The 27,002-nt window shown below is 40.8% G+C and overlaps 1 protein-coding gene and 1 long non-coding RNA gene across 2 annotated transcripts; both read right to left on the bottom strand.

Moving 5' to 3' along the window:
- Positions 1–2,775: 2,775 nt before the first annotated feature.
- Positions 2,776–24,297, bottom strand: LOC126600980 (uncharacterized). The gene is made up of 8 exons (XM_050267676.1): positions 23,477–24,297; positions 23,243–23,398; positions 22,857–23,156; positions 3,606–3,740; positions 3,455–3,516; positions 3,291–3,366; positions 3,123–3,203; positions 2,776–3,029 (listed from the first exon to the last, which is right to left on the bottom strand). The coding sequence occupies exons 1-8, from the start codon at positions 24,231–24,233 to the stop codon at positions 2,776–2,778; spliced, it is 1,821 nt and encodes a 606-aa protein (XP_050123633.1). The 5' UTR covers positions 24,234–24,297.
- Positions 24,298–24,428: 131 nt separating this feature from the next.
- Positions 24,429–26,508, bottom strand: LOC126585615 (uncharacterized). Its single transcript, XR_007610597.1, has 4 exons — positions 25,524–26,508; positions 24,854–25,348; positions 24,714–24,769; positions 24,429–24,495 (listed from the first exon to the last, which is right to left on the bottom strand). It is a non-coding gene; the product is annotated as an uncharacterized LOC126585615 (long non-coding RNA).
- Between the last annotated feature and the right edge of the window lie 494 nt (positions 26,509–27,002).

Raw genomic sequence — 27,002 nt, 5'->3', positions numbered from 1 at the left:
TCTGAAGGAAACCAGAAAACCCTCCAGCCCAATTCAAGAATAAGCATGTGGAAAGTTACTTCTTCAAAAGCAAAAGTATCTCATATCATCTCTTTTCCATTTGCTTCTCCTTATCCTTGTTGCTGTTTACAACATAAGGAAAAGGAGAACAATCAACTGGAAGCCGAAGTCGAATCTTCGATCCAGGTTGCTTGCTTGGAAGTCTGATTGCTTACCTTGTCTGTTACCTCACTCGGCAAATCTCCTAGCTCGGCGAGTTGGGGGACTCCTACTATAAGGTTTATATCGCACTTGACCAAGCCCGAAGCTATAAGTAAGCTTCAAGTGAAATTGATACATTACCTTGTGCATCTTCATTGGTTAAAGATATCACCCTTGCATGGAGGAAAAGTACTTCCAGAGAAGATGCGACATCTACATATGAGACAAATAAGGCCAGTGAAAATGATACCACACTTCGGTACTTAGAAGTTTCATGATTACTCAATGGCTTGGATCTTGCAAGTCCCCAACCGAGGAGCTTTCCTCACTCGGGAACTTAGGGGAGCACTGTTTGTACCATACTTGACCAATCCCGAAACTACTAAGCACCGGTCAACGTTATACCGTCAAGGACTCAGAAGAGTTTCCCTCAAACCAGGAGGCCAATCACAGCGCGACACGTGTCGACATCAGAAGCCAATCATAGCACGACACATGTCAACATTAGAAGCCAATCACAACATGACATGTGTTAATGTCAGAATGAAACTAGAAACTCTCTTCTATAAATAGAGATCATTCTCTCACAATATTTCCTAAGGTCATTTGTACTAAATCATTCACTAGTACTCACAAAAGGAGAGCTTGAACCTATGTACTTGTGTAAACCCTTTCACAATTAATGAGAACTCCTCTACTCCGTCGACGTAGCCAATCTGGGTGAACCACGTACATCTTGTCTTTGCTTCCCTGTCTCTATCCATTTACATACTTATCCACACTAGTGACAGTAGCAATCTAGCGAAAGTCACAAACTTAACATTTTCTGTTGTACCAAAGTCCCCACTGATTTTGTGCATCAACACACCCCACAAAATTGGTTACATAAAAGCAAGGAGTTCTATCGAACCTTTGTTTACGAAATTCCATACAACCGTGTACTTTTGATACGAAAAGTTAGCAAATTTCATAACCCAAAAATCTTTAGTATGTTGTAATGCAAACCACACAACTCAAAGGATTGAAGAAAGCCAAGGCTACCAGCTATGTGGTCACGCGGACTTGTTTGCTTTTGTAAGTAAGACGTCCGGCTGCCGACCCTATGGCTAACACCTTTGAAAAGTTCTACACCAACACCCACGACTGCATAGGCTACGTGGGCCTGTTTGCTTATAAAAAAAAGTAGCATGTCTGCCGCTGGTCCAAAAGTCAAAGGTTGGGCATGAACAAAAGAAGCGAAGATAAAGGAAAACAAAGGAAGCAACTTTATTAATTTTTCTAGCAAAATTGATATACAACTAGCAAAGGCCGAATAAGTTCAAGCAAAGCAAAAAGCAACAAGTAAAACAAAGAAAACCTTAAAGGCTACCTATAAGACTACTCTTCGGCAGCTTGGACATCCCACGACTACTTAGTCGCCACACCTTCAGCAGCCACGACGCTTTCAGCAACGGCATCATCCGGTGCTTCACCCCCGGCTACTTCAGCTTGAGTACCAACTTCTCTGACTACTTCACCAATGGAAGCCTCAAAAGTAAAGGTGAACAAGTCTTTTGGAGAAATAGAGAAGGTCTCGAAGTCTTTCCCAGCAAACTCAAAGTTAGACGACTTCCCAAAGAAATTTTCTATATGCCCCAGCTTGTAGAAATCAGCCTGACTCTGAACAAGCGAAGTCTCGAGCCTAGCCTTCTTACCATTCAACTGCTCGTTCTCTTTGAGCATACTAACACGGACGTGCTGCAACTTATCCACTTCATTTTTCAAACTTTCGTTGATCTTTAGTGCACCTTGGAGTTCCAGCACTTGGGGTTCAAACTTATCAACGACCTTCTTAAAGTGGATCACTTGATTATAAGCAGCAATCAACTCCTCATCCTTTGCATAAGCAGCGGAACAAAGCTCAGAGACAGCACGCTCAAGATCTTGAATTTGAGGTATGTAACATCCAATCTCTTTCTCTGCACTTTCATACTTAACTTGGATCGCGTCAAGCCTAGTCTTCAAATCAACGATCTCTTGGCGAGCGGTATCAAGCTGCAGAGAAGTGGGGGCAGTGATAGTAGACCGTTTCAAAGCGATGAGCTTAGACTCTAACCTCTTGATCTTTTCGGCTGAAGAATAAGCTTCCGTTGCCACAATCTTTTCCACCTCATTGGCAGCCTTGGTATCCTTTTGGTTAAGGAGCATAGACTTGGCTACTAGAATTACCATTTTCTGCATCATAGCAAGCAGAGCAGCCCTCATATACTCAATTGAATGCTTTACAAATGAACTTAGGCAGATAACCCTTTTAACGCCATCAACAAGCTTGGCACACGTGTCCATATCTTCAAGCAGATTCGGTTTTAAGAGCATATAAATCTCAGCAGCCTCCATAGAAGTGGGCTTGGTGGATTTCTCAGTAGGCGAATCAGTCTCAGCAGCGAAGGGAATGGTTTTTAGCGCCACTTTAGTAGCAGAGTCCACCTTATCGTTTTTCATAGTAGCAAGCATTTCTAAAGGTAAACCAGACTTTGCCCTCGACAGACGTTTTGGCATAAATTTCGACATTAGGGGCATAACGGAACCTCTACGCTAAGCAATCTTATTAACAATCATACTAGACACATTTGGCACGACAGGTGTAACCGGCTTAGATCTAGTAACATCATTTTTCCTCTTCTGGGAAGAAATCAAGTCAATCATAAGCTTATCAACAACAGGCGGACCTTCACGAATAGCGAAGGAAGTCTTTGGCTTCTTCTCAGCCGACATCTCTTGAACAGGTAGGGAATATCTCTTTTTTCCACCTTTATTCGTAGTAGGCTCCACGACGGTGATCGGGCAAGCTAACGCGTCCGCCTTGATTCACTTTATCTCATCTTTCGAGGGCAGCCCACATTTTTCCCGGTGAAGATGACTGAGCAGCCAACGCTACTCACAGTACTCAGAAGGGATACCTAGTGCAACATGCACCTTCTTCATATCTTGAGAAGCCTTAGGAGTAGAGCTGAATTTCGAATCTACAAAAGCAAAGAAGGACAATTAGTAAATCAGAAAGCAGCTCATCAAAGGTACAAAGCAACCTAGAAACTAAGCGGTTTACTTACCGGAGATGATCTCTCTTGCTTGAATGATCAAAGAGCCTATGACGAGATCGCAGTTGCCTGACTCCTTCAATGTAGCCTATGTCAAAGAAGTGCCAAAATTTGTTGACGGTCAAATCCAAGTCAAATAATTGGCTTAGATTGAGGAATCCCACCATCACACGGACCATATTATGAGAACATTGAGCAGGGGACACTTCATGAAGCAGAACACCTCTTGGAAGAAACGCTACATGGGGAAAGAAAATCCCAACACAAAGTAGTAGGGGTGAAACTTGATGGCTTTCCGAGCCCCATTACATGGCTCACGGCTGCTACCTTCCTTGACACGCTTCACACGTACCCCCGACTGAATGGCATGCCTATATGCCTTAAGAAAGTCTCTAAATGAGTCATCGGAGCTAAATTTGAATTGAGCATCCTTGAAGTAGCCCACCTTACTCAAGGACCCACCTTGAAGTAGCCCACCTTACTCAAGAACCTACATTAACGATACAACGGCGATACACCATCATTACCCTTGTGGCTTGAAGAAGACATGCCCGAAGAAATTCTACAAAGATGCGAGGAAAATTTGTTAAATGGCTGCGGAAAAAAAAATGACGGGGCAAGCCCCACGACCCAAGACCGTATGAGCCCAGCAAGTCATACCAGGCCCCACGGCCTAGACCTTCCCACCCTCGACCTCGCAGCCTAATCTAAACGGAGGGGCTAATGCCGTCACGCCTCTCTTTCTTCTTTCATGCAGGGCCAGAGCCCAGCAAACAAAAATAAAAAATAAAAATAAAAAGAGGAAAGAGGGCTCGCGCCTCCTCAGCTTATCACCAACCTGGCCTCTAACACCCAACATCCTGGCCCAAGCCAACCACGCACCACCAGCCCTCGACCCAAGTCGAGCCACCGCCATACCATGTTACCCATGACAACAGTGTCGTGGCCTCTCCAAGCCATTTTCACACATTCTCGACCCCCGTTGAGCTAAATTTCAAGCCCCGAAGCTCCCAAAAAATTACAAAGACAAGGAAAAATTAATTTTTTTTCTTACCTTGGTGTAGTGTGAAGACGAAGAAAGCAACGAAATACGGTCCTTTGCACGGGCAAGTGTAAAAGATTGCTAGGGGAGGGGGAACAAATATGATCTAGCTTTCTCTCTCTTGTAGGGTAAAATGAATTGCTCTCTGAAGTTGATTTAATCATCTACTTAAGGTAGACTTAAATAGACTTTAGAAGTAATTTATTTCCCTTTCCTAGAATGATCTAATTTCCAATTAAATAGGGAATCTACATCAAAATAAGAAACAATCATATGTTTCCTAAAACAAGAGAAGATCTCTACACATGCTGCCATTTCCTGTGAGCAGCCCAACAGGTGTGGGGGCATTCGTGGAGCAAAAAATAATCAAGAAAATTAAGGCGACACGTGGACTTTTGGGTGAAAAGACAAAATTACCCTTGAGGCACACAGGATTCCCACGCGCATGCAACGAACAATAATGGCTCAATCGAGATCAAATGTGATCAAAATAGTATTTATTCAAAACTCTCTCATCACTCCTCATCAAATATTCACCCACAAGATAACTCTCAATTATTCTTTTCAAATTGGATTAATTACCAAATTAATTGCAAGATATTATTTGACATAATATCTTGCAATTATATTCAAAATACCACCATAAGTGGCCGGTCCCTATTTCTCCAAATAGGGCCGGCCACACCCCTATATATAGCCTTAGATTCTCCAAAAAGCTAAGTCCATTCTCTCTCAAAAAGTCTCTAAATAGTTTCTCTCTCTAATTCTAACTTTGACATCGGAGATTCTTTGGCCAAAGCCCCCTATTCATCGTGAGCGTGTGAGGCTCTTGGCCTTGTTCTTAGGTGTTATTATTTTGCAGGTGCATTTTCGTCAAAGGAGAAGAAGGCAGAAATTTGCATTCACATCGTCTATTTTTGCTCTTGAAACCTTGTGCCATAAAGTTGTTAGCCTACACACGTGCATCTCTCGATCGGAAAGTACTTTATGAATCATGCGAACTGAGCTGGTAGGCAGTAGACTTTAGAGCTCGAAGCATCTTCTTTTTACTTTCTTGGACCTTGGGTTTCTTATTCTCCTGATCTTTAACTTCAACTGGGATTATTGTGGTCTCTTTCTTGACTTGCACCATTCTATGGGTAAAAAAAGAACTTTACATTAACAATAACATTCAGGCTTTGATATTACCATTTTTTTGTATGAACACTTTGTAAAACTGTTAGATGAACGTAATTTTGTTGATATTTGATTCAGACAATATTCGTATGATAGACTTTTTCTCTTATACAAATATGCTGATTATACATATGTACATGAGAAATTTCATAAATAGGGAGATTTCGCTCCATTATTCACATCATCAAATTAATGTTTTGTTGATGCAATGTCGAAACATTTTGGCGAAAGGTTTTTGATATGATGTCGATATGACTATATATTGATAAATAATATAGTATCCCACCTGCTAAATATTAGAGCGAGGTTTCCTTAAGATGGAGAGATTTTTCTCTGTGCTTTGAACATAGCCTGGAACACCAAATATCATAATATAAGTGGATGGACACTTGAAAACGAAATTTCTTTCTACTTATATTATGACACTTGGTGTACCAAATCATGTTCCTAGCACATTGAAAAATATGTCCTTAAGATGAGGCTCCTCGGACTCAAAGTTGTGGTTGAGATAGTGCAATAGGTGCAAGAGCACATGACCCCAATTAAAACTGGGATGATGCTTGTGTCCCCCTCCCCGGGGGACTTAGTTATGTCTCCATTTATGATTAACAAACTTTTACCGTTCGAACATCATAATCAGAATCGTTTATTCTCTTTACCATCATCTAAAAATCATATATGAAAAAAAATATTCAATTTGGAGATCATTTAGTCATTCATATGCATAAAACAAATGAACGATTCATCATGATGATACTACATGTTATCAAAACTGTTGATTGGTTTAACACATGTGGATGACTAAATGATATTTAAATTGAATGATTTGATCTTTAGATGATAAAGAGTTTTTTTTTATTATTATTATTTATTTATTTTTTATTTTTTATGTTTATCCCAAAGTCAATGTCTTGAAATAGCCCAACTAGGCTAGCAAGTGCAAGGGCAGATCATACCCAAAAAAGGAAAAAAGATAGAGGGATGCGATAAACTCTAGCAACTGAAAAGTCATTCTAAAAATCGAACAAACCACTACTAGCACCCTAACGGTGATCAAAAGATGACGAGGGTCATAGAACAAAAATCCTATTAGACCTCAATTAGAGAACTGCGGGTGGGCATGGCAACTCGTCACGAGAGTACCATAACCAGTGAGGGAGGAGGCATTGATGCCCATGAAAATTTGCTCACCCTCGAGCTGAACAGAAATGATAAAGAGAACGAGCGATTCCGATTATGATGTAGGAATAGTAAACGTTTATTTTTAGCTATACTCATTAGAACTCGATTTTGATCACACTTTACTCCCCAGAACTCAAAAATCATCACTTTACTCCTTAACTCAAAATTTCATCTACATTGCCTTGTTTCTGTTATTTCCGTACAAAAACTGTCAAATATGTTGATGTGGATTCTAAAAATATTTTTAGAATAAGTTTTTTTTAGCTACGTTCTTTGGAACTCGATTTCGATTCCACTTTGGCCCTTGAGACTCAAAAGTCGCCAGTTTACTCCTTGAAACTCAATATTTGCTCCACCTTGACTTGTTTATGTGTATTCCATTAAATGACTCTTCGACCCCTCTCTCTAATCATGTTACATACATTTATCCATTCCCCCTCCATCTCTAGCCACCTTATCATTAGTTCCATTGACTTCATTATTTCTTATTCTCTTAATTGGAAAAATGCCATAAACAATCCCTAGGTTTTTTGTTTTTTGTTTTTTTCACAGTTCCTGGACATAGAGCAGAGGTGTCAAACAAGCCATGTAGATGAAGAATTTGAATTTCGTTTATGGGAAGAGGGAGATGAGGAGAGACGGAAGATCAGGAAGAGATGAGGGAGTCGGCAATAACATAAACAAGGCAACGTGGAATAAATTTTGGGTTGGAAAATTTTACTTAGGCTCATATTACCTCTTTCTATACACAGCTTAACTTTTACATCCATATTATTTTTAATTAACTTGATTTTTAATTAAGTTGAACATCAGAGTGCGGAACAAACAAGACTACAAAATAATAGGAATTTTATTGAACAAATTGAGAATGCCGAGACGGCTACAAAAACCCTAGAGACTACATTGTGAATGAATTATTCTCTAACTAAATTACAAGCTCTATTTATAGAGCAATAAACCAAAGAAACCCTAATGCGTATATGCCAAAAATACCCTACTACAAAATCAAATCAAATCTCTAATTAATTTCCTAAATAAACCTAATAAATTCCAACACCCCCCGTCAAACTCATGGTGGTACACGACATGAGTTTGCCAACAAGAAGATGTGGATGCAAGCCTCCAAATTCCGATGCCGATGCCGATGCCGATTTCCGATGCCAATTTCAATACGAAATTCCATCGGTACAAGTGCAAGATTCCAATGCCAGTGCAAGATTTCCATGCCAGTGCAAGATTCCAATGCCAGTACCAGTGCAAATGTCGATGCAGATGCCTAACAAACAAACAAAAAATCCAACCAAATATTTTTTTTCTTCCTTCTTTCTTCCTTTTTTTCCTTCTGTGCGATTCCTTCCTTTTTTTTTTTTTACCTTCTGTGCGAACCAACGTGCGACCCAACATCACCAACCTCCTTCCTTTTTTTCTTCTGTGCGAACCAACATCACCAGCCTCCTTTTTTTTTTTTTTTTTTCCGCGAGGGTACGGTTGTGGACGGATCCAGATGCAGGGTGGGGCTGGGGAATACAGAAATCCTAGGGCGATGGATTCACCAAATTCCTTTTTTCAAAAAACAGAATTTTTTTTCCCTTTCTTGAAGACTACCAAGGACAAACTGAAAACCAAACCAGAAAACGTAAAAAATCTACGGACAAGACTAACACAATTTGACGGTCAATACCGAAATCCAAAGACAAAGAACATAAACAGAAATCCAAAGACAAAACGAACAAAAACAGAGTGACCAAGAACAAAGGACACAGACCAAAGTGGAAGCGAAAGCCTAAACGAGACCCAAACTAAACCAAAAAACAAAAAGCGACAAAACAAATTGATACCAACAAGAACGGATTGAACCATAAGGATCGAACCCGCTCTGATACCAAGTTGAACATCAGAGTGCGGAACAAACAAGACTACAAAATAATAGGAATTTTATTGAACAAATTGAGAATGCCGAGACGGCTACAAAAACCCTAGAGACTACATTGTGAATGAATTATTCTCTAACTAAATTACAAGCTCTATTTATAGAGCAATAAACCAAAGAAACCCTAATGCGTATATGCCAAAAATACCCTACTACAAAATCAAATCAAATCTCTAATTAATTTCCTAAATAAACCTAATAAATTCCAACAAATTTTACTTAGGCTCATATTACCTCTTTCTATACACAGCTTAACTTTTACATCCATATTATTTTTAATTAAATTGTCAATATCTCTTTGAACCCAAATCTACTACCTACACTACCCTCGCAAAACTAATGCAATATGTAAATTTATCATTGCACCCATTTGAAAAATAAAAAACCAAAATCAAAGTATTCTCTCCTATGGCGTTCTTTCCTTCAAACAATTGCTTTTGATGGAGTCTCTGCCTACAACATTGCTCTCGATAAATCTCTGGTTCTTTTGCGTGACCATGTCAAACAAGTTGTCCCCTTTAGACTACCGTCTTGCATTTATTTTGGCTTCAGCTCTTTGGTGTGTGCATATATTTGCACCTAGAAGCAGTTTGAAGGAAGAAAAAAAATCTAGTTGACAGCAACTCCCATTTGGTGAGAAAACTTGTTCATTTGTATTGGATGTTGTCATTTTTGGTGTAAGAGATAGAAGCATGATCATAAACATAAAAACTGTATTCCTGATCAATTTTTTAATAACATGATTAATTTGTACTCATACTACTAATTAACTTACCACAAATTCAAAAAGAAAGAAGTCAAATTCCTAAAGTGGAAAAACACTCAACAGTGGGACATTGACTGAAGTGCAAGAGAGCTTCTTAGACATCGACTGTATTTTCTAGAATAGAACGTATGAGAAGGATTACGTGATAGTTAAAGTTTGATTATTGGGTGTGAGTTTATAAATAAATCTTATTTTACTATTAATTTCATCTTGTAGTTGATGCAATAGGGTAATAATAACATTTTCACATTGAAAATTTAAGTTGGGTGTAGAGAGGTTAAATGAGTTCAAATAAATTTTTCATTTTGAGTTTCAAATGGTAAAGGGACGACTTTTGAGTTTCAAGGCGTGTAGCTAAAAATAAACCTGAACTTAAATGGTAATTCAACATAATACATAGAATCAAGCCAAAGTGGAGTGAATATTAAGTTTCAGGAGTAAAATAGAGACTTCCGAATTTTAGAGAATAAAGTGAGATTGAAATCGAGCTCCAAAAAGTGTATCTAAAAATAAGCCTAAAAACTTATCTTTCTGTGCAAACGTGATCATCTTGTTCAATTACCTTCTTGTTTAATTAATGTTATTTGTAAACTGATCATAACATTCACTACAAGAAAACATGGATTAAGTGACCGAGTTTGTTGTGGCATGTGAAAATTCATCACATATAGATTAAAAAAGTGACACTTTTTTAAAAATCGTCACTTTAAGATTTTTGCAGGACACCAAAATATTTTGCGTCACTTATACTTTTGGATTCGCTACAAAAGAGTGTGCGGGAACATTTACCGCCAAACGAAATTTTAATAAGTGACACAATGTTAAATTCATCACATAAGAAGAGAGAGGGCCACCTGGCCATTCCTCACATATAATATTGAATTAAAAATAAAAAATATAGATGCAATTATCAAAACCCCCAAATAACAAAACCTATCCATTTATTCTCATTTCTTCCCAATCTTCAGCACCATTTCGTCTACTCCTTCACCCTAACTTCGACGACCAGCTACTTGGTGGTTGCTAGCGACGGTGACTACCACCTCTCCTTCGTCTCCTTCCCTCAGCCTCCCACCCTTTGATTCTCGTTCACTAACTCTCTTATCTCTCTGACATAACAAGATCAAATTGGGGAAAGAGAAGTTTGATTTTTCTCAAGTTCTTTCAGTTGACAACAAGGTACTTTGTTTCTTTATATTTCTTTAATTGTTTTTGGATTTTTTTTTCTTTAATTGTTCCCCAGATTTTGAATTTCTTTTGCTAAAGATCTTATTGCTGGTGAATTGTTCTCTGCTTCAGGGAGAGTTATACTAGCAGTGAGTTTTCTGTTCCAGTCCTTATTCTTCTTTACTCTTTGGAGTCAAAATTTTGATCTTGGTGGTTGATATATGTTTTTATATTTTTTTCTTAGTCCCCTAACTAAGTCTTATCTTTTTGTTTTTTGTTTTTGTTCAAATGTTAAAAGTCTGTAACCATTAAGTTGCATGTTGTCTTTCTTGAGAGAGGTGTTGTCAAGAGTCAAGACTAGGTTCACCTTGAAAAAGAAGAAACTACAAGAGAAGTTTCTATGAGAGATGGTTTAAGGTCCCAGCTTCAAAAAGAAGAAACTGCAAGAGAAGTTGCTTGTGAGTTTTGAATTTAATTCAATTTATTAATTGTAATTTCAAGCACTCACTTGCATATATTTATGTTTAACAACAGGTATTATTTGTTGTGGACTTATCCCATCCAAAGATTATTGAATATGTTGACAAGAATATGGCAAAGTTGTACTCTCAGTTTAGGCACCGGTTGCATCTACACTACTTGTCATGTGGAACACATGCGAAAGGACGAGCTAAGCTTCCAAATGATATCATATGGAATAGGAGACCAAAGAGCCATTGGGATTGGTTATGTGATAATGTTTACAATACTACACTCTTTTTGGTATGTATTCTATACAATCTTTTCTAGTATAAGTCCAAGTTAGAAACCAATTCTTTCAACATGAAGACTTCTTGTCGTGTTCTACAAATTCAATTTTTATAGTAAGAACCTCTAACCTTTTATGCTTCATTTTCATTTTGGTTGTCATCTGCTTAATTTTTCAATGTGAAATTGTGACTTGTCGTGTTCTTCGAACACATTGTTTCTAGTTATAACTCTTGCATTCTAGCTCTTACCTTATATGCTTCTTCATTTTCATTTTAGTTGTAGGCTGGTTAATCCTTACAAAGTGAAATGCATAGCCATTTTTCGTGTTCGTTCTTTAAATTCAGTATTTATGGCTAAAATTTATGCATCTTGGTTTTGTTACTTTTTGTTTCGTATTTTCCCTTTATTTATTGAGATTTTCCCTGTCTTGTAGTTGGTGGCTTTATTCATCTAATTTGTTCTTATGGAACTCATCTGCTTAGTGTCATTTTGCAGGTCACCGATTAACATTTCAACTATTTGTTTTAAATGAATCTTGTTTCTTTGAGTGTGATTAAGATCTCATGTTGTTTGTCTATAACATTTATATTTTGTTAGGATAGGATTTATGTATCTTAGCTTACTTGGCTATACAACCACACACTTTTTTACTTGTAATTTTCAAATCCGCTCAAACACCTATTTTATTAGGTTAGAATTAGGAATATGGCAAAGGTAATATAACCTCTGTTTCTATAGAAATTTTAAGTTTGTTTGAATTTATTTTTCATAGATGGATAGAATGTACAATGGGGGATATATAATGAGGTAGAATGTTACAATCAACCCTACCTTGGCAAATCTTACTAACCGAGTAAACCCTAAAGCTGTCACTCCTTAAATTAAGGGAATGCATCAAGTAACTAGCACACAACTATCAACAAGTCATCTAGATGTCAATCTTCCTCAAATTAAGGGATTAGAATTAATAAAGAATCCCATGGAAAGAGAAAACATAAAATCTGGCAGCATCAGTCACCCCATATCATCTAATAATCAGTCAGTACGCATCATCAATCATATGCAGCATCAGTCATCCCATATCGTCTAATAATCAGTCAGTATGCATCATCAATCATATGCAGCATCAATCACCTCATATCGTCTAATAATCAATCAATATGCAGCATCAGTCACCTCATATCATCTAATAATCAGTCAGTATGCAACATCAGCCATATGCAGCATCAGTCATCCCATATGTATGCAGCAGTAGTCACCCCATATCGTCTAATAATCAGTCAGTATGCAGCATCAGTCATATGCAGTATCAGTCACCCCATATCGTTTAATAATCAGTCAGCATGTAGCATCAGTCATTTGCAACATTAGTTATGCAACATCAGTCATATGCAGCATCAGTCATCCTATTTCGTCTAATAATCAATCACCCCATATGTATCCAGCATCAGTCACCCTATATCGTCTAATTGTTTCGATAGCCATATTTGAAATAAAAATATCCTAACATGCATTAATGAATTTCACCTTGTGGTTAAATTGATTGTTACTTCTTGACACTTAGGTAATTTGGAGTTAAAATTTAATGTTTGAAAATGGTTATCATATACTCATCTGACTAACTGCGTTAGCCTAATGCCCTTGGTAGAAGAAAGAGTATCTTCTAGGGGTGGGTTCAAAAAACCGAAAACCGAAAAACACCGAAAACCAAACCGAACCGAAACCGAAAAAACCGAACCGAACAAAAAAACCGAACCGAATTGAAAAAACCGAACTGAACCGAATTCTTTTGGTTCGGTTCGGTTTTAGTGATCTAGAAACCGAACCAAACCGAACCGAACCGAATTAATTAAATTAATTTTTTTATTTAATTATTTGTTTTGGATATTATTTTCTAAACCCAATTTGTAAGTTAAAATATGCTAAACCCAATGTGTTGCCAAACTTTAAGCTCAAAATATTAAAAAAAAGTCCTATAAAAACTTTAAACCCTAACCTATTATTTATCCCCCATATAAGGTTCCGGAGCCAAACCTCATCCTGAAGTACCTACATCCATCTCCATAGCACTGTCTACTTTTGTCTCAGCTTTCTTTTCCAAATCTACTCTCATATAACATGTAACAGAATCTATAAACATTTATTTCGGGTAGATTACTTAGGGAATTTGTGATGGAAAAGAATCCAACACACACTAAATAAATCCACCCACGCATTTCTTTTACTAATCAAGTTGTCAACATGCAGTTACAAGCAAACAACCCTGATCTTTGAACAACATCATACAATTTAACTTTTCTAAGTCATTTGTACGATTTTTGTGTTGTGATGTTGTTAGTTTGGACTTTGGAAGACTTGATTGATGATTTTAGTTCAACTTTAAATGTTTATTTTCATTGTCTTTGATTATAGTTAGAATGCTTGTGTTATGATTGTGTTGGATACGTTAAAATTTAAAATTTCAATGTTTTTCATTTTTTGAAAGAAAAAAAAAACAAAAAACCGAAACCGAACCGAAACCGAACCGAAAAAAACCGAACCGAAAAAAACCGAAAAAAAAATGAACCGAACCGAACCGAACCGAAATTTCGGTTTGGTTTCGGTTTTGGCAAAAAACCGAACCGAATTAAACCGAACCCACCCCTAGTATCTTCCATTCAATTTCCTTAAGCTTGGTGTTTATATGTTTCTCTCTCCTTAGCTTGTGATGTTTCTAACATTGTTGACCGAGAGAATATAGAAGGTGAGGTGAGATAGCCCTCTAAGGTGAATGAATATGTACAACTGAAATACATGACGTTATATATGACAAGTTTGAGAGCTTAGAACTTTCCAAATTGTACACATGTATAGCTAACTAAATCTTCTTTTGTATGTCATGTACCAAATGTGTAATGTAGGAGCTTTCAAAGCAAAATGCTGATAATAGGAAGAAACAGAAGTATCACCACAAAGGAGGGGCAAGGCCATTTATCCAACTTGCTAGGAAGGCCCTGATGGTAATGAAATTAAATTACTTACTATACTCATTATGGAATGTACATATTCTAATGTATGTTTCTGCATTATTGAGCAGAAATGAAATCCATTATCTGTGATTGACAATTGGGGGGCTCTCCATAAAGACAAGAACGGCTAGTGGATAAACGATGTTGCCCGGGATAAATATGTAAGTCATTCATGAACTTATCATTTGTGTCATTTTAAGGGAGATGGAGATTAAAAAAAATCAAATTTGACATGATACAACTTAGGAAACACAAATAAAGTGAACATGCAAGATTGAATTGAAAAAAAAAACTTAATATAACTAGCTAGAAGCTGAAACAAAAACTACTTTAAAGGTTATACGTTGTATGTTGCCTAATCCTATGTAAAACACATTGAAGCATAAACTACAAAATCATATGTAAAGACAATTTATACCCAATTGTTTGCTTCTACATTAGTTCAGGATCACATCCAAGTATTTAAGTGGTGTTTTCTTAAGCATATTATGGCTGATTTGTTTGAAACAAAAGAAACTTATTTGTTTGTATTTTAATATGAAAGGATAACATGAAGAAAAAAAAGGATGAAGTTACGAAGAAGCTAATCCAAGAAGCGCCTAAGGGTACTGTTTGTACCATACTTGACCAATCCCGAAACTACCGAGCACCGGCCAACGCTATACTGTCAAGGACCCAGAAGAGTTCCCCTCCGACCAGGAGGCCAATCACTACTCGACACGTGTCAAGATTAGAAGCCAATCAGAGCGCAGCACGTGTCAACATCAAGAACCAATCATAACATGACACATGTCAATGTGACAAAGCTACAAGTTTTTCTATAAATAGGGGTCATTCCCCCACAATATTGCCTAATGCCATTTTGTGTTAAATCATTCACAAGAACTCACTAAATTGAGAGCTTGATCCTTTGTACTTGTGTAAGCCCTTCACTACTAATAAGAACTCCTCTACTCCGTGGACGTAGCCAATCTGGGTGAACCACGTACATCCTGTGTTTGCTTCTCTGTCTCTATTCATTTACGTACTTATCCTCACTAGTGACTGAAGCAACCAAGCAACCAAGCGAAGGTCACAAAACCTGACACTTTCTGTTGTACCAAAGTCTTCGCTGATTTTGTGCATCAACATTTGGCGCCGTCTGTGGGAAACGACACTTATTCCTACTCTCTTCAGCTGTGTCAAGCTGGTTTCTATCATTCGTACACTTTCTTTTGATCAGGCATCCCTCTCCAGCATGGGAAGCGAAGGAAGCCACAGCACACAGAATGACACCCCCCTTGCACATAGTGCGAAACAACGAAAGAAGGAAGGAAAACGAGTTCTTCTTCAAGCTAAAGTCGATGAGTTGGAAGCTCAGAACAACAAGATAGCAATGAGGAATGAGGTCCTCCAGGAGCAATATGAGAAGCTCTTCGAGACACTCCACGAAGCTAGGCAAGCTCAGACACGCGAGCTTGTTGCCCCCGTGGAAGTCAACCATCAACTGGGTGCCCTCCAACATGGAGGGTCACATGCATTCGACATAGATATCCCTGATAGGGAACAGATTACCCCTCGACTTGATAATCAACATGAGGCTTCTCTTAACCCAGTTGCTTCGACCCGAACCATGAGAAGTGGAGGGAGACACCTCTTTACTGAAGAGGCAGAAGGATCGAAAGCCGTCTTTCGCGATTGTCGGGATTTCCTGAAGCAACGTCGAGAGAATTCCATCCATATAAGCTCAAAGATTAATGACCCAAGGATTTCTGAGAGACTCGGTCCCCTGCCACGGCCCAAGCCGGCCACCAATTTGGGGAAGGGGCAACAAGTCCCAGAGAGACATGAGGGTACAGGGGACTCAGAGGTGTTCCGACAGACATACCCTGGAAGCCAGTACAGCGAGTCCAGGGAAAAATCACATGCCCTTGATCAAACCTTCCTAATTCCAAGAGGAGATGGAGATTTACGAAAGAAAGCTCCAGTGACACATAACTCCGCTCAGGACCCCCTTGTCCTACAACTTCTTGAGGAAGTAAACAAGTTGAAGGCTGAACGTCAGGCTGAAATACCTGACTGGAACCAACCCAGGCCTGGCCCTCTTACAAGGAGGATCCTCAACACCCCCCTTCAAGCAAAGACAAAGCAAAAGCTTGGCTTGCAACTTTATACTGGAAAAGAGGACCCGATTGAGCACCTTAACCTCTTTGAGTCCACCATGGCATACCGGATGCACACCGACGAAGAGCGATGTCTTCTCTTCCCCTCCACCCTCTCTGGTGGAGCTCTAAATTGGTATTGTCGTCTTACACCTGAGACGGTAGACTCATTTGAGGAATTGAGGAAACTATTTGTTTCCCAACACATTTTCCAAACCGATCGCTTGCACTCTGCAGATGACTTGTACACTATCCGCCAGAAGCCAGACGAGTCATTACGTATGTATGCTGGCCGCTTCAGCCATGAATACTCTCGGTGTGCCGAGGCAGATGACAAGACTGCCCTCAAAGCCTTCACGGCAGGCCTACGTGATTGTTTCTTTAAATACATGATCAATGCCAATACTTGGAAGACTTACTCTGAGGTGATGGCGCAGGCTTATAACCATGCCTCCGCCGAGGCAAAGACATATCAGGAGAAACCCCCTACAACCATCCTTTATCAACAAGTGGGAGGTGGAAGCCAGACTCACCTAAATGAGAATACCTCGACTTCCCAAACAGCAGTGGCACCTCCCCATGCCTTGCATAATGCTTCACCGAATCAACAGACATATCAATTTCAAGGCAAGAGGAAGGATTTCCATCCTCACCACTCTCCTTTCAGTAAAAAGAGTAAGGGACACTATCCCGATAACCAAGGGTATCGCCACAATAACGCTCGCCCCCAGGCAGTCAATGCAGTGGGTCAAACCCGCGTCAAGATACCCCCTACCCCAAGGTATGAGACATACACGCCCTTGAATGCCACATGCGCGGCCATTTACCCCAGCATAGCTCACCTGATACCAAAACCAAAGCCGAGGCACCCAGATTACACGCCCCCGAATAACGCGGGCACGTTTTGTTGCTACCATGAGCATAACGGCCATGATAGCGAGAAATGTATCATCCTCCGTGATCGTATTGAAGCTTTGGCACGAGAAGGAAAAATTGATCAATTCCTTCTTCACCCTCAAAGGGATAACCGTAACCAACGCCAGGTGAATGTCATATATTCCATAAGCGGCGGCACACCCATATCTGAATCTTCCAATAGGGCCATGAAAAACAGTGAACGAAGTCTGAGGCCTGGTCACCAAGTGTTTCACGTGGAAGACATCAGGGGAGGGAAGTATCAAAAACCTAACTGGGATCCGATATGTTTCTACCCTGAGGAAGAAAGAGGCATCATCTACCCTCATAACGACCCATTGATCGTGGAGGCTCACATAGCCAACTTTGATGTTCGACGAATCCTCGTAGACACAGGGGCTTCGGTCAATATCATGTTTGCCGAAGCTTTCAGGGCGCTCAGTGTAGCTGAACACTTGCTCGATCGCTCGATTTCTCCTCTGATAAGCTTCTCCGGTGATATCGTGCAACCCTTAGGGAGCATACATTTACCCTTTACTATTGGTACAGGCCCTTACACGGCTACCATTACCACTAACTTCCTAGTGGTTGACTGCCCAACGGCATACAATGTCATCTTTGGGCGCACAGGCATCAATGATCTCAAGGCTATGGTATCCACGCATATGCTGTTGATGAAATTTCCAACCCCCCATGGCAACGGCTACATCAGAGGAGATCAGCTTAGTGCACGATCATGTTACAACACTTCAGTTAAGCAACAACACTTGCCCGGACCCAAGGAAACCCTGTCTGTACATGACCAAGTCACAAAGACCAGCCTAGATGAAGCGAACTTGGATCTTCCTGATAGCAACAATCAACCCGATGATCCTCGAGATGACTCTTTCACCCAGCAAGCCCAACCTGCTGAAGAGTTGGAGAAGGTACCTATCTCAAGAGATTATCCAGATCGCATGGTAAAGATTGGCACCACATTGTCACCACCCCTTCGGTTAGCATTGATATCTTTTTTGAAAGAGAACACTGAAGTCTTCGCCTGGTCATACGAGGACATGCCAGGCATCTCTCCCGATGTCATCTGTCATCGTTTGAGTATTGACCCCAAGATCAAGCCGGTGAGACAGAAGCGAAGATCTTATGACGCTGAACGATACGAGGCAATGAAAGCAGAAGTTGAAAAACTCAAAGGCATAGGCTTTGTCCGCGAAGTCAATTACCCGACATGGGTAGCAAATGTGGTCCTTGTTAAGAAAAATCCGACCAAAGAAAGTCTTTTGCTTCAAAAGGTCTTGTGGAGAATGTGTGTTGACTACACCGACCTAAACAAAGGGTGTCCGAAAGATAGCTTCCCTCTTCCTCTTATTGACAGACTTATAGACTCTACGGCCGGGTGTGAACTCTTGAGCTTCATGGATGCTTACTCAGGATACAACCAAATCCTCATGAACCCTTCGGATCAAGAACACACAGCCTTCACTACCGACAGAGGACTATACTGCTATAAAGTCATGCCTTTCGGCCTAAAGAATGCAGGAGCGACTTATCAGAGACTAGTCAACTCAATGTTCGCCGAGCAGATTGGGAAGAGCATGGAAGTTTACGTTGATGATATGTTAGTCAAGAGCAAACATGCTGACCAACACATCACCAACCTATCTGAAACTTTCACTATTTTGAAGAGGTATCGAATGAGGTTAAACCCCAACAAATGTGCCTTCGGCGTAGGCTCTGGCAAATTCTTAGGTTTCATGATTAGCCAACGAGGCATTGAAGCTAATCCCGAGAAGATCAAAGCAATCCTCGACATGAAGGAACCGGTAACTTCAAAGGACATCCAGAGCCTTACTGGCAAGGTGGCAGCCTTAACCAGGTTCATTTCTAAGGCCACAGACAAATGTGCTCCCTTTTTTAAAGCACTTAAGGGAAGTAGGAAGTACATTACATGGACTGATGAATGTGCCGAGGCATTCAAAAACCTCAAGGAGTACATGAGTAAAGCCCCTCTACTCTCCAAGCCCTAGGTAGGAGACATTCTCATTATCTACCTATCGGTATCAGCTTCAGCCGTAAGTTCCGTTCTCATTCGAAAGGATGGGAATATTGAGCGACCTGTCTACTACGCTAGCAAAGCCCTACAAGATGCGGAGACACGATACTCCAACATTGAGAAATTAGCTCTAGCATTGGTCATGTCTGCTCGGAAACTTCGCCCTTATTTCCAAGCACACGCCATCATCGTGCTTACCAATCACCCTCTTCGACAGATACTCCAGAGTCCTGACACGTCTGGGCGAATGATCAAATGGGCGATAGCATTGGGTGAGTTTGACATCTCCTACCAACCAAAACCAGCCGAAAAAGGTCAAGCAGTAGCAGATTTCATTGCCGACTTCACATATCCGATTGACATTGCTTCTACACCTGAAGCAGTGGCTTCATTACCCCCGGAAGCTCAGAAGGTAGAATCAACGACCTCAGCATGGAGTCTGTATGTTGATGGCTCATCCAACCAACAGGGCTGTGGAGCGGGACTAGTCTTGACTACGCCCGACAAAGTAGCAATGGAGTATGCTCTTCGTTTCAAATTCAAGGCATCAAACAATGAGGCCGAGTATGAAGCCCTTCTAGCAGGATTACGTTTGGCCAAACACCTCGGGGTTAAACAAATTGATATTTTCAGTGACTCCCAATTAGTGGTCAACCAGGTTACCAACAACTTTGATGCTAAGGACAGCTCCATGGCAGCATATCTTGCGCAAACACAACTTTTGCTCAAGCACTTCCACTACCAGATCACCCAAGTTCCTCGAGCGGCAAACAGTCATGCAGACGCCCTGGCTCGCCTCGCCTCAGCTGTGGAAGACAAGATTGGAAGAAAAATTCATGTCGAATTGTTGGCAACACCAAGCACCATGGCCGCAGAAGTATGCAACTTACAACAGGGGGATAGTTGGATCACCCCGATCTATAATTTCCTTGCTCATGGCACCCTCCCAAATGATAAAGTCCAGGCTAAGCAAATTCGATACAAGTCTACCCGCTACCTGATCATCAATGATCAACTCTATAAGCGAGGTTTTAGCCTGCCATACTTAAGGTGTCTTACGCCTGCCGAGGCGGAAATCGTCCTTCGGGAAATACATGAGGGAGTCTGTGGAGATCATGCTGGATCTCGGTCCCTAGCACACAAGACTTTTCGCCAAGGATATTACTGGCCAACACTCCACCAGGATGCCATCAAAGTATCCCGCTCATGTGACAAATGTCAACGATATGCAACTATTCCTCATTCCCCTCTAGAGCCTCTTACTCCTATGATCAGCCCTTGGCCCTTCGCCCAGTGGGGACTTGATTTGATCGGCCCAATGCCGGCAGGGAAGGGCAAAGTCTGTTACGCAGTCGTTGCAGTGGACTACTTCACAAAGTGGGCCGAAGTAGAACCCTTGGCAACCATTACTGAGGCAAAGATAGAAGACTTCGTGTGGAATAACATCCTTTGTAGATTCGGCATTCCCAATGCGATAGTCACTGACAATGGGCGACAGTTTGACAACAAGAAGTTCAGGTTGTTCTGCTCTAAGTTCAACATCAACTTATGCTTTGCCTCTCCAGCTCATCCCCAGTCTAATGGACAAGTTGAGGCCATCAACAAAATAATCAAGCGCACTTTGAAAACCAGCTTGGACAAAGCTAAAGGCTGTTGGCCAGAATTTGTACCCCAAGTTCTTTGGTCATATCGCACTTCATATCGGACTTCAACAGGAGAAACTCCATTCTCACTTGCCTTTGGCACAGAGGCGGTTGTCCCTGTTGAGCTCGAGCAAGCAACATTCCGAGTCCAGAACTACATTCAAAGTGAAAATGACAAACAACTCACCCTCAACTTGGATTTAGTCGAGGAACATAGAAACCAAGCTCACTTGAGGAATGTCGCCTACAAGCAGCGCATCTCCAACTATTATGACTCTAGGGTCAAGCTTCGTTCTTTCAAAATAGGAGACTGGGTCTTAAAGAAAAGATTACTCTGCGACAGAGTCCCGAGTGAAGGCACACTTAGTCCAAACTGGGATGGACCGTATGAAGTCATTGGCATCAGTCGCCCTGGCTCTTACACACTTAGAAGCTCCGATGGCAAGACCCTTGGCCATCCATGGAACGCTGATCACTTGAAGTACTACTACAAATAGACTCACGATGTACAAGTGTTGAGCTATAGCCGTTCGGCATCCTATGTAATGAAGGCCATTTGGCAATGAATTCAATAAAGAGGTAATTTAGCCAACTCAGCCCTCACTCTTTTACATTCCTAGCAAGGGAACACTCAAGTGTTGAAACCTCAAAGCAGATATATCCAACACGAAACAAAATCTAAGTATGTGTCGACAAGACTATACAAAGAAAGGAACAACCAAACAATGGCTTATATCCAAACAATAGATCTATTCATACATAGCCAAACATGCATTAATAATAGTGCAAACACTCATAAACACCTAAAATCCAAAACTCTCAAGCTTATAACATGGGCACATGTTATACACACATCAGACTACTACATCCAGAATACATGCAGATAGTAAAGACACTGCTATTCATTCTCATCTGAAGCCGAACCCCTGGCAGTATCACTCCGCGTCCTACCATCATCCTCTGCATCCCCAGGATCCTCTTCACCATGCTGAGTCTGTGCATCAGCACTACCTTCATTATCAGACTCATCTTCGCTGCTAGGATCAACAGCAAGGACAAATGTCTCGCCCTTTCGATGATGCTCATCTATATCTTCGTGGTATTTTCGAAGAATGCTCACATCATCATAACGATCAAGGACGGCCATCCATTTCCTTTTTTCAAAGCGAGCTTCTTGAGCACAGTAGGGTTTAATAGCAAGATGAAAGGTCGAAGAACTTAAGTATTCTTGCACAGCAGCCTCCCTTTCAGTTGGAATGCTCTTCTCCAGTTCAGAAATCTCAACTAAGGCACCATCCAATTCTCCCCTAACCTTGGATACTTCCAAGGTAGCCACCTCCAACTGTTTTTTAGTTGCCTCAAACAATTTCTTAAGCCTTAGGTTCTCACCATTTCGCCTTTTCAAGCTCTCCATGGTTTCGTCCTTCAGTTGGAGAGCCTGAGTCAAAAGTCCCTTATTCCTTCGGGCCTCGTCCACAAGCTGCTTATTCTCCTTCAGTTTTGCCTTGTACCGCTCAACCTCTTGCAGTCTGTCGTGATACTCGGCCATGACCTGCATGGCAAGACGATCATCACTACCTAAATAATGATAATAAAGAGGAAAAAGTAAGGAAATGACAAAGTAACACTCACATATGAAGACAGCTTCAACATCCGGTCGCAATCTGATTCATCCTTAGCTAAGGGCTCTCCGAGCTCATCGAAGGCGAATCGACGCCCTGCCAAGCAATTGTTGATATCCCCAAAATCCTTTGGCCGCGTGGCAACCCTCAAGTCCTTCCACGGGACACTGCCAGCTCTTTCCTTGCCTTTCCCCTCATGGCGGGAACCAGGATCACTTTCCTGGACAGTGTGCTCCATAGTAAGAGGATGAGGCAATAGTCGGCTCCCTTCTCCTGCAACTACGGCAGCAGCATTATCAACGGCCTCGACTCCAGTCTTCCTAAAGGCAGGCCCCTTAAGGACCCCATCTTGGGACTTAGGTCTAACGGATGGTTCCCCTCGGAACTTATGAATTTTCTTATGCGGTAGGATGTCTTCCGAAGGAACTAACACTGGTGCTTTCCTTTTATGGGTGCTAGTCCCTGTTTTCTTGCTTACCTTCTCCACTGCATAAGGAAAATCAAAATAAGAAATACAACTTTCCAAATAAAGTAAGGAATTGAGCTAAGTTTACATGAAGGATACAACTTACTCGATCGTCCCTGGCTCTCGGAAACTAAGGGTTGGAAACCGTACCGACGAAATAAGGGTCGTAGCTTGCTTAAGTGTCTATCCTCTTTGGGCACCCTCAACACCTTCTCTATGTCAGATAGCTCCTGCCCAAACAGTTGGATGGTGCCCCGCGTCACTACATGAAGCAAAGTGTTAGAAGCAAGAAAAGACCACAACAAATAGCAAATAGTACGAACGGTTGATACGTTACAACCTACAGTCTGGAAGTGAGTAAGCACACGTCGCTCAGGCGTGACACCCTTATCATACTCCCAATCATTATACAGAAAGCACCAACGGTTTTTCCATGTGTAGTATGCCTTTTTCTTACCATACACAATACGCTCTCTCTCACTCCGACATGCACACTCGGCATAACCAGTGCATGATTTTGCTGGGCGCATCTTGTAACAGTAACGCCATTGATGGAAGGAAGGCTCACACAACCCACACTCCATCCAAATGATATAAAATCCAATCAAAGTATCCCAGAAACCAGGATTGAGTTGCCCAGGTGCATATCCGATCAAAGATAACATCTTTTGCAACCACGGATGTAAAGGTAGTCTCACCCCTAAAGTCAGTAATATCTGGGTGTAGAACATAACATGACCCTGGGGAAGCTCAGAAGGCCATTCTTCATCATGTACCAAACGTATCCCTACACTACGAGGGATATTACATGACTGCCTTAGCGCCTCAACCTGCTTCTCATTATCTAACAAGTTATTCTTTAGATGGTCTGCTGTGAACTCAGAGCGAACTATGGGTATGGCATCAAAAACAACCCCCTCACCCAACGCCATGGAGGAAGAACTAGCAATAGCTAAAGTTTGACGGTTGGGAAGATCATCCAATGTTTCTCTAGTACCGGACTCTAACAAAGACCCTGAAGACTCCGACATTGCAGACTCAGACTTAGAGCTAAAGCTAGAAGAGCCCTCATCACTAGAACTTCCAGGCTCTGACATCTACAATAAGAAGAAACAAATTCTATCACTACATGCATGATCAAAACATAAGGAAGTTCCTATATTACCCACATGAAGATGGTGCAAAGCGATGCCGGAACCCTTCTCAATCAGAAAGCAATCCGTCTTCCACAGTCACTACAAAACAAGCAAATGAAGACCGTGTCAAGCGCCAAAAAAAAAAAAAAAAAAAAAAACAGCTTCATCCAAAAAGCTTCACCCGAAAAGCTTCACCTCCAAAGCTTCACCCACAAAGCTTCACCTAAAAAGCTTCACCCACAAAGCTTCACCCAAAAAAGCTTCACCCGAAAAGCTTCACCTCTAAAGCTTCACCCACAAAGCTTCACCTCAAAAGCTTCACCCACAAAGCTTCACCCAAAAAAGCTTCACCCGAAAAGCTTCACCTCCAAAGCTTCACAAGGGCCCAAAGCTTCACTTAAAAAAGCTTCACCTACAAAGCTTCACCTAAAAAAGCTTCACCTAGAAAGCTTCATCTACATACTTTCACCATCAAAGCTTCACCATCAAAGCTTCACCTAGAAAGCTTCATCTACAAAGCTTCATCTACAAAGCTTCACCATCAAAGCTTCACCTAGAAAGCTTCAACACCAAAGCTTCACCTAGAAAGCTTCAACACCAAAGCTTCACCTACAAAGCTTCAACACACAACCTTGCTCCAAATAAACAAATTTTGTTCACAAAACCTAAACATTTTTTGTTTTACACCCACAAGGGCCCAAAATCTTCCTTCTTATTTATTCACTTATATATGTTCCCAAACATATTATGATAGATCAAATAATAATTCAAAGTCCAAAATTTAGTTATGGACAAAAATACAAGCAATTCACCAGTACTGAAGTTGCTACAAAAACTGGAATCTTCCCCAGCCTAGAAATCCAACAAAGCTTCGCCTCCTTTTCTCTATCAAATTTTTGCAGCTGCTGCTTCTCTCCAATGGAGCTGAATTTTGGACACCCTCTAGTTCTTGAGCAGATGAACAACTTTCAAGAAGGAACCATTTCTGTTTGAGCCACGGAAATTAAAGTGTTGAAGCTCCAAGCATGACAGTCGGATTCTTGCAGATTTCGAAGCTGCTGTGATGTTTCGAAGATCTGGAAATATTTAACCATTAGTTCATTCTGAACTTTTGATATGTTATGAAAGAGACGATGAGGAACAACTTCAATGAAGAAATCATGCTGATCTGAACAATAGAAAATGGAGTTTCGAAGCTCACAACAAATCTGACGGGTTGACAGAAAAATAATAACCAGTCATTCATCATACCTGAATTTCTTGAGTTATACAGCTCCGAGGGATCTCAATTTTGGATATGTTGTAGTTCACAAGTTAAGGAACAACTTCGCTGAAGAAAGTTTGTTGATCTAAGCAAGAGAAAATGGAGTTTTTGAAGCTCACAACAGGTCTGACGTGTTGACAGACAAATGATGAACAATCACTCGTCGTACCTGAATTTCTAGAGTTGTACTGATCTGATGGCTCTCAAATTTGGATATGTTGTAGTTAAGGAATTAAAGAACAACTTTCATGAAGACAACTTTGTGATTCGAGCTACAGCTGATGGTCTTATATTGAAAACCAATTCAGGTTGTTAGGGGAAATGAAAACCCATTCCACCAAAGAAACATCATTATGATGTTTCATCATTATGGTGTTTTCATCATTATGATGCTTTCATCATTGTGATGCTTCCATCATTGTGATGCTTCCATTATGATTGTAATGCACCAACGGTTACACCCTCTATCATAGCAGTATGTGTGTGTATCTCCCTATAGTCATCATGTGCAAGACTATCGTAGTCAGATGGCTTTCCATAAAACAGCTACCAACCGTTACACCTTCTGCAATTCCACTTATTCGGGCCTAGCAACCTTCATAAACAAAATATATGAAGAAAAAGTCCGGGGCTACCACTTAGAAAACAAAAGAATGAAGTTTTGGTACTTACGACATGGACTATTAGCAAGACACCTCATTCGTCAACTCCCTCGACTAGAGACTTGGGGGACTCCCACCATATGCTACTACGCCTTGGTACTCAAAAGTTCGTGACTACTCAGTGACTTGGATTTTTCAAGTCTCCAACCGAGAAGTTTTCATCACTCGGGAAATTAAGGGAACACTACCTCAAACTACATGCTTCACTCACAAAGCTTCAACAATACAGGTTTCAACAAAAGCAAAAATTCAAAGAACTTTATGAAGAAGGCTTTGGTGTATTTAACACAATATGTTGAAATGAAGCAAAGCTTATTTATTAATATTTTCGATAAGCCACAAATATGTACATATACATGAGTCAAAATAAACAAACAAAAGGGAGCCTTCACAAAGGTTGCTTAGGGGAAGTCTCAGCAGTCGGTAGAGCCCCAGAAAGAGAAAGCACCGGAGGGTGGTTATCCGGAGCCTCAGTACTTGACAAAACCCCAGAAGGAGGAGGCATTGGAAGTTCATCATTTGAAGCTTCATTACCAGGTACAGCCCCAGAGGACGAAGGCAATAAATGCCTTTGGAACAAACCCACAAACCGCTGATGATCAAGTAAAACCTTACCATCAGATTCCTTCATCTGGTCAAGCTTCCTCTTCATGTTTGTAGCATAGTCATGGGCGAGCCGGTGCAACTGCTTATTCTCATGCTTGAGCCCTCTAATCTCCTGTTTGAGACTCATCACTTCAGCAGCCAATGATTCAACTTGGCGGGTTCTAGCAAATAGGCGTTGGGCCATATTAGACACAGAAC

This window comes from Malus sylvestris, chromosome 2 (genome assembly GCF_916048215.2).
Source record: "Malus sylvestris chromosome 2, drMalSylv7.2, whole genome shotgun sequence".
NCBI classification, from domain to species: Eukaryota; Viridiplantae; Streptophyta; class Magnoliopsida; order Rosales; family Rosaceae; genus Malus; species Malus sylvestris.
Note: the sequence above shows the minus strand (reverse complement) of the source record. Positions and strands in the feature narration are given on the sequence as shown.

Bases quoted from the DNA above. Each gene is read 5' to 3' on its own strand.
- LOC126600980 (XM_050267676.1), bottom strand. From the start codon at position 24,233: ATGTCAGAGCCTGGAAGTTCTAGTGATGAGGGCTCTTCTAGCTTTAGC. The intron at 23,399-23,476 runs GTTGTAACGTAT...TGCTTCATGTAG, and splicing joins TACTCACTTCCAGACTGTAG to TGACGCGGGGCACCATCCAA. The intron at 3,741-22,856 runs GCAAGGAAAGAG...GGCTACTTCAAG, and splicing joins TTCCCGCCATGAGGGGAAAG to GTGGGTCCTTGAGTAAGGTG.